This window comes from Macaca nemestrina, chromosome 7 (genome assembly GCF_043159975.1).
Source record: "Macaca nemestrina isolate mMacNem1 chromosome 7, mMacNem.hap1, whole genome shotgun sequence".
NCBI lineage: Eukaryota > Metazoa > Chordata > Mammalia > Primates > Cercopithecidae > Macaca > Macaca nemestrina.
The window spans coordinates 124222465-124238062 of NC_092131.1; the positions used below are offsets into that span (position 1 = coordinate 124222465).

The 15598-nt window shown below is 36.5% G+C and overlaps 1 protein-coding gene across 11 annotated transcripts in view; it reads left to right on the top strand.

Annotated features, from left to right (window-relative positions):
- LOC105491013 (S-phase cyclin A associated protein in the ER) overlaps window positions 1-15598 on the top strand; it is a 560926-nt gene that overhangs the window by 131207 nt on the left and 414121 nt on the right. For 9 of the 11 annotated variants that reach the window (XM_071100885.1, XM_071100886.1, XM_071100887.1 and 6 more), the window contains 3 exons: window positions 2781-3011; window positions 14005-14175; window positions 15441-15516. In XM_071100885.1, coding sequence (XP_070956986.1) covers window positions 2781-3011; window positions 14005-14175; window positions 15441-15516 — 478 coding nt within the window. The remainder of the gene's footprint in view (window positions 1-2780; window positions 3012-14004; window positions 14176-15440; window positions 15517-15598) is intronic. The other 2 variants (XM_071100888.1, XM_011757090.3) reach the window with 1 other exon arrangement.

Genomic DNA, 15598 nt, shown 5'->3' on the forward strand with positions numbered 1-15598 from the left:
AGAAAAGTGGCAAGAATAGAACAATGAAATCCTCCCATACCATTCACGCACATTCACAAATTAATATTTACCATATTTTTTTCTTTTCTCTTGTTACATATTATACACACATGTTAAATGCTTTAACATTTGAGAGTAATGTGCAAACATCATAAGCATTCACCTTTAAATCCTAGAGCATGGATCTCCAAAGAACAAATAAATTTATATAACCACATTACAATTATAAAATTCAGAGAATTTGATATATATGTATTATTTAATTTATAGTCTATATTTAAAGTTTTTTAGTTTTCCCAATAATTTTTTAAAAATAGAATGTCCTCCAGGATCCAATGTGGAATTACTCAGTTCGTTTGATCTGTTTCTTTAATATTTTTCATTGGATATAGTTTCTCAGCCTGTCTGTCTTTCATGACATTAATCGTTTTGAAGAATACATTGTAGGTTTTTTTTTTGTACATTGTCCTTTGTTCACTGTTTGAACAATGTTCAAATTGAACATTGTTCAATTTAGCTTACGCATTTTTGATAGGAATAAAGTGATTGTCCTTAGTGTCACATCTAGAGGCGTGTGATATCAGTTTGGCTAGGTTTGTTATTAACTTTGAGTACTTGGTTAAGGTGATGTCTTTGTGCCTCATTTGCTGTGTTAAAATTTGAACTTATTCTACTTACTGAAAATTGAGTGTAATTTGCTGATAATATTTAATATAATTCCTTAAAGTTAATATTCCCAGTATTTCTTCTGTGAGTTGAGTTGATGTTTATTTTACCTATTTGATGTACTAGTTTATACTTTTAGGTATTTGTTTATATGAAGGTTCATGTTCCGTTGGTGTAATTTGATGTAAAATGACTGATAAAATACAGGAGCTTTTTTTTAAATATCATACTACAGGAACTAAATAGATCAGTTGTAAAATGGTTGTAATGTTTTTGGTCCAGAATAATATCTGCTTTTTGAAATTCTTTCTCTTTTTACCTGTAGGATTTTTTTCAACTGGAAATGCTCCTCAAATTCCTTATCTTCCTTTACTGATGAGAATGACTCTTAACATTGTTTCTGATCTATAAACTCTTTAATGTGTATTGGTTTTATGCCTGTGTGAGATTGCAAATTCCTTTTTGGGCAGTATTTTATGTGCTTTTTAATTTCTCACAATATGGAAGAGTCCTAAATGCATAGGAATTAATTGGTATACATTTGTTTGATGTAACTTTAAGAAACTCTTTAGTGTTGTAAGCTACTTTAGAGATACTTAGTGAATAAACTACTTTTTATAATACTTAACAAACAGCATTTTTGCTGTGTTTAGCTAAAAAATATAACTTACTCTAAAAATTATGCAGTTGTGTGTAGTGAATAAACCTATATGCTATTGAGATTTCAGGAATAATCTGTACATAGAACTTTTCAACAAGTAAAACTGTTGCTAAAATTTTTCAGTATAAAAGTTCACTACTGATGGCAGCCAAGTTGATGATATTTGTTTTCTCCACTGTCATTTTAAAGATGGAATTAGCATATTAATGTCTTTACTTCATAGTTTAGCTTTGATTTTGTTATATAAATGATACTGAGTTTTTTAATAGGTGGGATTGAGTAGTGTACACATAACTAATGCTAATATAAATATTGCCAAGAAGATTATAAACCATGGCGACTAACATATAAATAATGTTGATAGCAATATAAACAATGTTATGTAATTTAAATAATGCTTATACTAAAATCAACACTTTGGGACACTTTAAGTTCGGACTAATAGTAGAATTTTTAAAGTAGTTTACGAGACTTAGCCAAGTTTGATATTTGTATAAATAATTTATCAAACTGGGGGGAGGTTTATGGCCACTGCAGTGTTTATCTAATGTTTATTTAAGAAGTGATGTGAGTTTTAAATTCATAATTTTAGATTTTAGTTCTTTGACTTGGAGTATCATTGGAAAACACAGTACTGTTCTTTCTCTTCTCTGTCCAAAGTAAAAATAAAGGCTTGACTCTACTAAATTGAAAGGTTTTAAAAAAATGGATGTGTATTTAGCCTACGCCAGTATTTGTTTTTTTATATTGTATTTACATTTCTGTTGGTTTGTTATTAAATATTCCTAAAGGGGAATAGGGAAGATATCTAAATCTAAGGTGTATGAATGTCATAATGAGACACTACATGCTTTCAATCTTCACCCTTAGGTCATGCTTTTCTCTTTCAGATCTGAGAATTGGGTTCATATACCATATGAATTTTTAACAAAGATACTTTGAGATCATGTTAGTATTATCTGAAGAGAATAATATAAATTTTTTTTTGTAAAATGCCCTCCAAATATATTTTTGTAAAAATTGGTTTCAGGATTTTTTCAAAAGTGCTGAATGTCCTCATTCGATATTAGACAGTCTTTGCAAAAGACTGTGTAATACTTTTGGTTGTATGAGTATAATACAGTGAATGCCTCATACTTGTGACTAGATTTCTTTTGCAAAAGACATAAAATACTCATCACAAATTGGCCTACTACAAGAAAATTACAATATAAATTGCTTAATTTCTTAGAAAACTTTCGACAGTGCCCAGTACATAGTAGGCATGCAAGTAAAATTTGTGTTTAATGGTCCCTGTCCTTTTGTTACACTTGAAACATACAAAAGAGATGAGTAAATTTTCTGTCATCCAATCAAGTACCTCTTCATAGGTTAAGCAAAATCATCTCTTCTTCTAGAGTGGAATAGTTTGTATTTTTAAATTATCTCTGATTCATTCTCTACGTTTTGTTAGTTCACAGTGAGTACATTGGATGATGTGAAGAATTCTGGCAGTATTCAAGACAATTATGTTCGAACTTCTGAAATACCTGCTGTCCACATTGATACAGAGTGTGTTTCAGTTATGCTGCAAGCTGGTACACCTCCTTTACAAGTAAATGAAGAAAAATTTCCAGCAGAGAAAGCAAGGATAGAAAATGAAATGGACCCTTCAGATATTTCAAATGTGAGTGCTGCTAACTTGGTAAGAACAACTTATCAGAATTCTGAGTATATTTAAGAGGCATAAACACCAATAATAATAACTTGTATGATTTATACTTTTTAAAGCATTTTTATGTATGTTATTTCATTTTAACATTTTATTCTTATGGTAAACTTTTGATATAGTTAAGATTCTTGCTTTTTAGAGGAAGAAAGTGAGACTGTTGAGAGTTAAGTGACTTGTTCAAAATCATTTGGTTTGTGTGTGATTTGATCAAATGCTCTTTAGCCCAAAGTTAAGAATCTAAACTAGTAACAATAAAGTCTTTCATGCTACATCTAGCATTCTGATAGATGGGAAATGGTGTCTGCTAGACTTAGTTTTAAAAACTTTCTTAACAGAATACTTTAGACAGCCACTACCATTTGCTTGGAGTTCGTCTTTGAGATGAGATTTATTTATCATCCCTATTCCAGAATCTCTAAAAATGCATTGATTTGTGATTATTTATAGATTTATGGTTTTGGATGACAACATATTTCTACCCATCTCTTCCTTTTGCTCATTTTAGTACTAAGATACTTGACCTGGGGATAATCTGGAATAAATCATGCTAACTTTGTTTAAAAACTAACTTTCCAAAGAAATAGGCACATATAAAAAGCTGTGAAAAATTACTTAATTTTTATTTTTTAAAGGCTGCTGTGCACTATAATTTCTTCTAAAATTTGATGCCTTATACTGAAAGATCTTAACAACACATGGTATTAGGTAAAATTATACATTTCATAGGGATAATAGCAATAGAGATGAAACTTGATATGGGTTGTTTAAGGGTAAAAAGGAAAATAAAAGTTATAGTAATATAAAAAACAAATGTTTAGATTCTTTTAATAAGGTAGAACAATTGATTTTCATCTTGTGTCTTTTAGTAATGAACATTTCTAAATGTTGAACATAATTATGGTCAAATAAGTAGTGAGCTTATTGTATGGGGTGGAATTTGGTCATTTGTTTTAGTAGTTGTATATCAAATTGTATATTTTGCAGTTTGATTCTGTAGAATCAAATTTTAAAAGAGGAAATCTATCCCCCATACTTAAATAAGCATGAAAGAATTAAAAATTCTTAACCTCATTGTTTTTATTTCCATCACATATATAAACTTGCAGAGTCGTAAAACCTTTTGGTTATTTTGAGGGTCAAACTTGCATACTTAAAAGAAAATAAGTTCTGCTTTAATGTGAATATTAGTGTATTCTTAGAGGTCTTAAGAATACTTTTTGTTTTGTTTTGACAAACCAAAGGTGATAAGGTGATAAGCACCTTAATGTTTAGTTTCCAGTGGAGAGTTACAGAGAATTCCTGTAGTGATGAGACAACTGTTTTTTCTTTTCTTTCTTTCTTTTTTTAAAATTATACTGTAAGTTGTAGGGTACATGTGCACAACGTACGGGTTTGTTACATAGGTATACATGTGCCATGTTGGTTTGCTGCACCCATCAACTTGTCATTTACATTAGGTATTTTTCCTAATGCTATCCCTCCCCCAGCCCCCCACCCTCAGCCCCAGTATGTGATATTCCTCGCTCTGTGTCCATGTGTTCTCATTGTTCAACTCCCACCTATGAGTGAGAACATGCGGTGTTTGGTTTTCTGTCCTTGTGATAGTTTGCTTAGAATGATGGTTTCCAGCTTCATCCGTGTCCCTACAAAGGGCATGAACTCATCTTTTTTTATGGCTGCATAGTATTCAATGGTATATATGTGCCACATTTTGTTAATCCAGTCTATCATTGATGGACATTTGTGTTGGTTCTAAGTCTTCGCTATTGTGAATAGTGCCACAATAAACATATGTGTGCGTATGTCTTTATAGTAGCATGATTTATAATCCTTCGGGTATATGCCCAGTAATGGGATTGCTGGGTCAAATGGTATTTCTAGTTCTAGATCCTTAAGGAATCACCACACTGTCTACAATGGTTGAACTAATTTACATTCCCACCAACAATGTGAAAGCATTCCTATTTCTCCACATCCTCTCCAGCATCTTTTGTTTCCTGAGTTTTTAATGATCGCCATTCTAACTGGTGTGATAGATGGGATCTCATTGTGGTTTTAATTTGCATTTCTCTGATGGCCAGTGATGATGAGCATTTTTTCATGTGTCTGTTGGCTGCATAAATGTCTTCTTTTAAGAAGTGTCTGTTCATATCCTTTGCCCACTTTTTGATGGGGTTCGTTCGTTCGTTCGTTCTTTCCCTCCCTCCCTCCCTCCCTCCCTCCCTCCCTCCCTCCCTCCCTCCCTCCCTCCCTCCCTTCCTTCCTTCCTCCCTTCCTTCCTTCCTTCCTTCCTTCCTTTTCTCTCTCTCTCTCTCCCGGTCTCTTTCTCTCTCTTCTCTTCTCTTTTCTTTCTTGACGGAGTCTCGCTCTGTCGCCCAGGCTGGAGTATAGTGGCGCAGTCTTGGCTCACTGCAAGCTCCATCTCCTGGGTTCACACCATTCTCCTGCCTCACCCTCCCGAGTAACTGGGACTACAGGCGCCCGCCACCACGCTTGGCTAATTTTTTGTATTTTTTAGTAGAGGCGGGTTTTCACCGTATTAACTAGGATGGTCTCAATCTCCTGACCTCGTGATCTGCCTGCCTTGGCCTCCCAAAGTGCTGGGATTACAGGCGTGAGCCCCTGCACCCGGCCGGGTTGTTTGTTTTTTTTTCTTGTAAATATGTTTAAGTTCTTTATAGATTCTGAATATTAACGCTTTGTCAAGATGGGTAGATTGCAAAAATTTTCTCCATTCTGTAGGTTGCCTGTTCACTGTGATGACAGTTTTATATAAATTGAGTTGTGTAAGCTTTGCTTGGTTTCTTTCACTCAACATACTTATTTTGAGATTTATCCATGTAGCTGTGTGTATTAATACTTCATTCTGTTAATTGACTTTGCTAGTATTCTGTTATATGCATGTAACACAATGTTTGTTCATTCACTTGCCCAGAGACATTTGAATTACATCTTTTTTTTAATGAATAAAGATGCCACGAACGTTTTTGTATATATCTTTGTGTGAACATATGTTTTTATTTCTTTTGAGAAAATACTTAGATCAGTTTTGTTGGTAGTATTGTTCAGGTCTTCTATATCCTTACTAGTTTTTTGTTTACTTTTTCTGTCAGTTGAGAGAGGGGTACTGAGATCACTGACTGTAACTGTGGATCTATTTCTTTTGTAACAACTTTATTGAGATAATAATTTACATATAATACAATCCATCTGTTTCAAGTTTACTGTTGTTTTTTAGTATATTCACAGAGTTGTACAACCATCACCATAATCAGCTTTAGAACTCTTTCATCACTCTGAAAAGGAAACCCAGTGCCCACTGGCAGTTACTCCCTTTCACTCCACCCACACATGCCATAGACAACCACTACACTGCTTTCTCCATATATAATTTTGCCTATTTTAGACACTTCATAGAAATGAAATGCAGTATATGGTTATTTGTGACTGGCTTCTTAGCATGTTTTAGAGATTCATTCATATCTTAGTTTGTCTCAGTACTTTGTTCTTTTTTGTGATCAAATAGTATAGTCCACTGAATGAATATACCACATTTTATTTATTCATCAGTTGACGGACATTTAGGTTGTTTCCACTGTGCTATTATGAATAGCACTGCTTTAAGTATTTGCATAAAATTTTTTGTGTGGGCACATTTTTTATTTCTCCTGGATATATGTGTAGGAGTGGAACTGTTGGGTTATATGAACTCTATGTTTAACTCTTTGAGCAACTGTCAGACTGCTTTCCAAATTGGTTGCATCATTTTACATTCTCATTAGGTTTATATTATTTTGCATTTCAATAAGTTTTTACCTTATATATTTTGAAGTTCTGTTATGTCTATAAACATTTAGTATTGTTTTGTTGTCTTGATGGATTGACCCTTTTATTTATTATAAAATGGTCTTCTTTATTCCTCGTGATATTTTTTGCTCTGAAATCTGTGTCTGATATTAATATTTCAGCTCTCTTTTAATTAGCATAGCTCTTTTATTTGTACTCTGTTTATTTTCTTCTAGGAAACATATAGTTCAGTCTTATTTTTTATCTAATTTGATAATCTCTGCCTATTACGTGTTACATTTACATGTAATATAATTATTGATATAGTTTGTTTAAATCCACCATTTTACTATTTGTTTTCTCTTTGACTTGTGTTCTTCCTTCCATTTTTAATTTCTTAATAATTTTATTTTATCACCTTTGATGGCTTATTAACCACACGTTTTTTGTTATTTCAGTGTTTGATTTAGGGTTTCTAGTATACATTTTTAGCTTCTCATGAGGATTTATTAATTAATGAATTTCATGTGTTTTTATTATTTATAATGCATTTTTTAAAAAATTTATTTATTATTATTATACTTTAAGTTGTAGGGTACATGTGCATAACGTGCAGGTTTGTTACATATGTATACTTGTGCCATGTTGGTGTGCTGCACCCATCAACTCGTCATTTACATCAGGTATAACTCCCAATGCAATCCCTCCCCCTCCCCCCTCCCCATGATAGGCCCCGGTGTGTGATGTTCCCCTTCCTGAGTCCAAGTGATCTCATTGTTCAGTTCCCACCTATGAGTGAGAACACGCAGTGTTTGGTTTTCTGTTCTTGTGATAGTTTGCTAAGAATGATGGTTTCCAGCTGCATCCATGTCCCTACAAAGGACACAAACTCATCCTTTTTGATGGCTGCATAGTATTCCATGGTGTATATGTGCCACATTTTCTTAATCCAATCTGTCACTGATGGACATTTGGGTTGATTCCAAGTCTTTGCTATTGTGAATAGTGCCGCAATAAACATACGTGTGCATGTGTCTTTATAGCAGCATAATTTATAATCCTTTGGGTATATACCCAGTAATGGGATGGCTGGGTCATATGGTACATCTAGTTCTAGATCCTTGAGGAATCGCCATACTGTTTTCCATAATGGTTGAACTAGTTTACAATCCCACCAACAGTGTAAAAGCGTTCCTATTTCTCCACATCCTCTCCAGCACCTGTTGTTTCCTGACTTTTTAATGATCGCCATTCTAACTGGTGTGAGATGGTATCTCATTGTGGTTTTGATTTGCATTTCTCTGATGGCCAGTGATGATGAGCATTTTTTCATGTGTCTGTTGGCTGTATGAATGTCTTCTTTTGAGAAATGTCTGTTCATATCCTTTGCCCACTTTTTGATGGGGTTGTTTGTTTTTTTCTTATAAATTTGTTTGAGTTCTTTGTAGGTTCTGGATATTAGCCCTTTGTCAGATGTGTAGATTGCAAAAATTTTCTCCCATTCTGTAGGTTGCCTGTTCACTCTGATGGTAGTTTCTTTTGCTGTGCAGAAGCTCTTTAGTTTAATGAGATCCCATTTGTCAATTTTGGCTTTTGCTGCTGTTGCTTTTGGTGTTTTAGACATGAAGTCTTTGCCCATGCCTATGTCCTGAATGGTACTACCTAGGTTTTCCTCTAGGATTTTTATGGTATTAGGTCTAACATTTAAGTCTCTAATCCATCTTGAATTAATTTTCGTATAAGGAGTAAGGAAAGGATCCAGTTTCAGCTTTCTCCTTATGGCTAGCCAATTGTCCCAGCACCGTTTATTAAATAGGGAATCCTTTCCCCATTTCTTGTTTCTCTCAGGTTTGTCAAAGATCAGATGGCTGTAGATGTGTGGTATTATTTCTGAGGACTCTGTTCTGTTCCATTGGTCTATATCTCTGTTTTGGTACCAGTACCATGCTGTTTTGGTTACTGTAGCCTTGTAGTATAGTTTGAAGTCAGGTAGCGTGATGCCTCCAGCTTTGTTCTTTTGACTTAGGATTGTCTTGGAGATGCGGGCTCTTTTTTGGTTCCATATGAACTTTAAAGCAGTTTTTTCCAATTCTGTGAAGAAACTCATTGGTAGCTTGATGGGGATGGCATTGAATCTATAAATTACCTTGGGCAGTATGGCCATTTTCACGATATTGATTCTTCCTATCCATGAGCATGGTATGTTCTTCCATTTGTTTGTGTCCTCTTTTATTTCACTGAGCAGTGGTTTGTAGTTCTCCTTGAAGAGGTCCTTTACATCCCTTGTAAGTTGGATTCCTAGGTATTTTATTCTCTTTGAAGCAATTGTGAATGGAAGTTCATTCCTGATTTGGCTCTCTGTTTGTCTGTTACTGGTGTATAAGAATGCTTGTGATTTTTGCACATTAATTTTGTATCCTGAGACTTTGCTGAAGTTGCTTATCAGCTTAAGGAGATTTTGGGCTGAGACAATGGGGTTTTCTAAATATACAATCATGTCATCTGCAAACAGGGACAATTTGACTTCTTCTTTTCCTAACTGAATACCCTTGATTTCTTTCTCTTGCCTAATTGCCCTAGCCAGAACTTCCAACACTATGTTGAATAGGAGTGGTGAGAGAGGGCATCCCTGTCTTGTGCCAGTTTTCAAAGGGAATGCTTCCAGTTTTTGTCCATTCAGTATGATATTGGCTGTGGGTTTGTCATAAATAGCTCTTATTATTTTGAGGTACGTTCCATCAATACCGAATTTATTGAGCGTTTTTAGCATGAAGGGCTGTTGAATTTTGTCAAAAGCCTTTTCTGCATCTATTGAGATAATCATGTGGTTCTTGTCTTTGCTTCTGTTTATATGCTGGATTATGTTTATGGATTTGCGAATGTTGAACCAGCCATGCATCCCAGGGATGAAGCCCACTTGATCATGGTGGATAAGCTTTTTGATGTGTTGCTGAATCCGGTTTGCCAGTATTTTATTGAGGATTTTTGCATCGATGTTCATCAGGGATATTGGTCTAAAATTCTCTTTTTTTGTTGTGTCTCTGCCAGGCTTTGGTATCCGGATGATGTTGGCCTCATAAAATGAGTTAGGGAGGATTCCCTTTTTTTCTATTGATTGGAATAGTTTCAGAAGGAATGGTACCAACTCCTCCTTGTACCTCTGGTAGAATTCAGCTGTGAATCCATCTGGTCCTGGACTTTTTTTGGTTGGTAGGCTATTAATTATTGCCTCAATTTCAGAGGCTGCTATTCGTCTATTCAGGGATTCAACTTCTTCCTTGTTTAGTCTTGGAAGAGTGTAAGTGTCCAGGAAATTATCCATTTCTTCTAGATTTTCCAGTTTATTTGCGTAGAGGTGTTTATAGTATTCTCTGATGGTAGTTTGTATTTCTGTGGGGTCGGTGGTGATATCCCCTTTATCATTTTTAATTGCGTTGATTTGATTCTTCTCTCTTTTCTTCTTTTTTAGTCTTGCTAGCGGTCTGTCAATTTTGTTGATCTTTTCAAAAAACCAACTCCTGGATTCATTGATTTTTTGGAGGGTTTTTTGTGTTTCTATCTCCTTCAGTTCTGCTCTGATCTTAGTTATTTCTTGCCTTCTGCTAGCTTTCGAATGTGTTTGCTCTTGCTTCTCTAGTTCTTTTAGATGTTAGAGTGTCAATTTTAGATCTTTCCTGCTTTCTCTTGTGGGCATTTAGTGCTATAAATTTCCCTCTACACACTGCTTTAAATGTGTCCCAGAGATTCTGGTATGTTGTATCTTTGTTCTCATTGGTTTCCAAGAACATCTTTATTTCTGCCTTCATTTCGTTATGTACCCAGTAGTCATTCAGGAGCAGGTTGTTCAGTTTCCATGTAGTTGAGCGGTTTTGATTGAGTTTCTTAGTCCTGAGTTCTAGTTTGATTGCACTGTGGTCTGGGAGACAGTTTGTTATAATTTCTGTTCTTGTACATTTGCTGAGGAGTGCTTTACTTCCAATTACGTGGTCAATTTTGGAGTAAGTACGATGTGGTGCTGAGAAGAATGTATATTCTGTTGATTTGGGGTGGAGAGTTCTATAGATGTCTATTAGGTCTGCTTGCTGCAGAGATGAGTTCAATTCCTGGATATCCTTGTTAACTTTCTGTCTCGTTGATCTGTCTAATGTTGACAGTGGAGTGTTGAAGTCTCCCATTATTATTGTATGGGAGTCTAAGTCTCTTTGTAAGTCTCTAAGGACTTGCTTTATGAATCTGGGTGCTCCTGTATTGGGTGCATATATATTTAGGATAGTTAGCTCTTCCTGTTGAATTGATCCCTTTACCATTATGTAATGGCCTTCTTTGTCTCTTTTGATCTTTGATGGTTTAAAGTCTGTTTTATCAGAGACTAGGATTGCAACCCCCGCTTTTTTTTGTTCTCCATTTGCTTGGTAAATCTTCCTCCATCCCTTTATTTTGAGCCTATGTATGTCTCTGCGTGTGAGATGGGTCTCCTGAATACAGCAGACTGATGGGTCTTGACTCTTTATCCAGTTTGCCAGTCTGTGTCTTTTACTTGGAGCATTTAATCCATTTACATTTAAGGTTAAGATTGTTATGTGTGAACTTGATCCTGCCATTATATTAACTGGTTATTTTGCTCGTTAGTTGATGCAGTTTCTTCCTAGCCTCGATGGTCTTTACATTTTGGCATGTTTTTGCAATGGCTGGTACCAGTTCTTCCTTTCCATGTTTAGTGCTTCCTTCAGGGTCTCTTGTAAGGCAGGCCTAGTGGTGACAAAATCTCTAAGCATTTGCTTATCTGTAAAGGATTTTATTTCTCCTTCACTTATGAAACTTAGTTTGGCTGGATATGAAATTCTAGGTTTAAAATTCTTTTCTTTAAGAATGTTGAATATTGGCCCCCACTCTCTTCTGGCTTGTAGAGTTTCTGCCGAGAGATCTGCTGTTAGTCTGATGGGCTTCCCTTTGTGGGTAACCCGACCTTTCTCTCTGGCTGCCCTTAAGATTTTTTCCTTCATTTCAACTTTGGTGAATCTGGCAATTATGTGTCTTGGAGTTGCTCTTCTCGAGGAGTATCTTTGTGGCGTTCTCTGTATTTCCTGGATTTGAATGTTGGCCTGCCCTACTAGGTTGGGGAAGTTCTCCTGGATGATATCCTGAAGAGTGTTTTCCAACTTGGTTCCATTTTCCCCCTCACTTTCAGGCACCCCAATCAGACGTAGATTTGGTCTTTTTACATAATCCCATACTTCTTGCAGGCTTTGTTCATTTCTTTTTCTTCTTTTTTCTTTTGGTTTTTCTTCTCGCTTCATTTCATTCATTTGATCCTCAATCGCTGATACTCTTTCTTCTGGTTGATCGAGTTGGTTACTGAAGCTTGTGCATTTGTCACGTATTTCTCGTGTCATGGTTTTCATCTCTTTCATTTCGTTTATGACCTTCTCTGCATTAATTACTCTAGCCATCACTTCTTCCACTTTTTTTTCAAGATTTTTAGTTTCTTTATGCTGGGTACGTAATTCCTCCTTTAGCTCTGAGAAATTTGATGGACTGAAGCCTTCTTCTCTCATCTCATCAAAGTCATTCTCCGTCCAGCTTTGATCCGTTGCTGGCGATGAGCTGCGCTCCTTTGCCGGGGGAGATGCACTCTTATTTTTTGAATTTCCAGCTTTTCTGCCTTGCTTTTTCCCCATCTTTGTGGTTTTATCTGCCTCTGGTCTTTGATGATGGTGATGTACTGATGGGGTTTTGGTATAGGTGTCCTTCCTGTTTGATAGTTTTCCTTCTAACAGTCAGGACCCTCAGCTGTAGGTCTGCTGGAGATTGCTTGAGGTCCACTGCAGACCCTGTTTGCCTGGGTATCAGCAGCAGAGGCTGCAGAAGATAGAATATTTCTGAACAGCGAGTGTACCTGTCTGATTCTTGCTTTGGAAGCTTCCTCTCAGGGGTGTACTCCACCCTGTGAGGTGTGGGGTGTCAGACTGCCCCTAGTGGGGGATGTCTCCCAGTTAGGCTATTCAGGGGTCAGGGACCCACTTGAGCAGGGAGTCTGTCCCTTCTCAGATCTCAACCTCCGTGTTGGGAGATCCACTGCTCTCTTCAAAGCTGTCAGACAGAGTCGTTTGCGTCTGCAGAGGCTTCTGCTGTGTTTGTTATTGTTTACTGTGCCCTGTCCCCAGAGGTGGAGTCTACAGAGACAGGCAGGTTTCCTTGAGCTGCTGTGAGCTCCACCCAGTTCGAGCTTCCCAGAGGCTTTGTTTACCTACTTAAGCCTCAGCAATGGCGGGCGCCCCTCCCCCAGCCTCGCTGCTGCCTTGCTGGTAGATCACAGACTGCTGTGCTAGCAATGAGGGAGGCTCCGTGGGCGTGGGACCCTGCCGGCCAGGTGTGGGATATGATCTCCTGGTGTGCCTGTTTGCTTAAAGGGCAGTATTGGGGTGGGAGTTACCCGATTTTCCAGGTGTTGTGTGTCTCAGTTCCCCTGGCTAGGAAAAGGGATTCCCTTCCCCCTTGCGCTTCCCAGGTGAGGCAATGCCTCGCCCTGCTTCAGCTCTCGCTGGTCGGGCTGCAGCAGCTGACCAGCACCGATCGTCTGGCACTCCCCAGTGAGATGAACCCAGTACCTCAGTTGAAAATGCAGAAATCACCGGTCTTCTGTGTGGCTCGCGCTGGGAGTTGGAGACTGGAGCTGTTCCTATTCGGCCATCTTGCTCCGCCCCGGCTAATGCATTTTTTAAAGTTAGGTGTATATATGTTCAGAAAGCATCATCACCAGTATAGCATATATTCTTTCCATGTTCCCATTATAGTATACTATTTTGATTTTACATTTAATGAGTGTATTCAATCTATAATTGTTTTAAATTTTGGCACTTAAATGAAATTCACACTTTGTCATTAATAATACCTGTTAAATAAATAACTTCACAGTTTCTCATACATAGCTGTCTGGTAAATAAGGCAAATCATTGATTATTGTTCCATTTTATGGAATACCAAGTAGGTTCTTGGTTTTTAGAAGCTTCTAAGGCACACAGCTAGTAAGTGGATGAGCTTATATAGAACCCCACCTTTTATGGTTCTAGATCAGTACAATTTTATGTATACTGTTGAGTTCATGTTATAACATAAAAAATGATTACTTTCCAGTCAAGTGATGATTTTTCTTTTTGTTTATGTGTTTTTAACTTTATAGTCCATGGCAGAAGTCCTTGCTAAAAAAGAAGAGCTAGCAGATCGTCTAGAAAAGGCCAATGAAGAAGCCATTGCTAGTGCTATTGCTGAAGAAGAACAGTTAACTAGAGAAATTGAAGCTGAAGAAAACAATGATATTAACATTGAAACTGACAACGACAGTGATTTTTCTGTGAGACTTTTTTACATAACTATTCAAAATTTATATTTAGAAACAAAATTATCTGGGCCAGAAAGACTTGGAGTCCATCTAGTCCTATTTAAAATTAGTTACTTAAAAATCATGTTCAGTAATCATAACTATTATTCTCAGGATGATTTAGACTTATATAATAAAGAATAGCAAATCTTTTGTTAGCACTTTACCATTACTAAGTATTTTCATATATGATACAGTTGACAAATTAGAAGTTGTTATTGTGATTTTACCAGTCAAGAAATTGAGTCTAGGCCAGTCGTGGTGCTGTATGCCTCTAATCTCAGCACTTTGGGAGGTCAAGGCAGTAGGATTGCTTGAGGACAGGAGTTCGAGACCAGCCTGGGCAACATAGCAAAACCCCGCTCTATTAAAAACAGTTAAAAAATTGAGTCTGACATAAAGTAAGAACTCAACATTACTCTAATTATAATTTATAGAGAGTGAAGACAAAGCTAAGGTATTTTACTTTTGTGTTCTATTAGCAAAAAGTAGACTGGGCATGGTGGCTCACGCCTGTAATCCCAGCACTTTGGGAGGCCGAGTCTGGTGGATCACAAGGTCAGGAGTTTGCGACCAGCCTGGCCAATATGATGAAACCCCGCCTCTATTAAAAATACAAAAATTAGCCGGGTGTGGTGGCGGGCTCCTATAGTCCCAGCTACTCGGGAGGCTGAGGCAGGAGAATAGTTTGAACCCGCGAGGTGGAGGTTGCAGTGAGCTGAGATCATGCCACTGCACTCCAGCCTGGGCCACAGAGTGAGACTCAATCTCAAAAATAAATAAATAAATAAATAAATGAGCAAATGATACACTACCTTCCTTTACTAAGTGCTTAGGATATATATGTTAATGATCGGAATTTGTTAAAGAATAAAATAACTTTAAATGTTTTACATATTGGTTTATTAAATTTTAATGCCAAACAATCTTCAGTTCTTCAGTATTTGGTCTGTATATGTTAGCATTTATGTAGTAATAGGATAAGACCAGTATATTTCTTAAATTTACTTCATTTGTCTCTGCTGTTAATGGCTGCTAGGCTCTTAATATGAATAGGCTGTGTATTTTAACTTGGTAATTATTATGAGTGTACTGGTAGGTACCGTTTTCCTGGTTTTTAACTGTTGGTTAAATGGAATATATTAACAATAGGTAGGAAATTTTCATGTGTGGTTCATTTTCTAAAGTTGTAATTGTGTTCAAAGATTTGATTTTCAGCTTCCCTTATTACATTTTAGGCCAGCATGGGCAGTGGGAGTGTATCTTTCTGTGGTATGTCCATGGACTGGAACGATGTCCTTGCAGACTATGAAGGTATTGTGTATATGCATATTGGCTGTGTTAGTACAGTGTTCAAAAGTTTGTTCTCAAATGTTTTATAGACCTATGTGGTTAA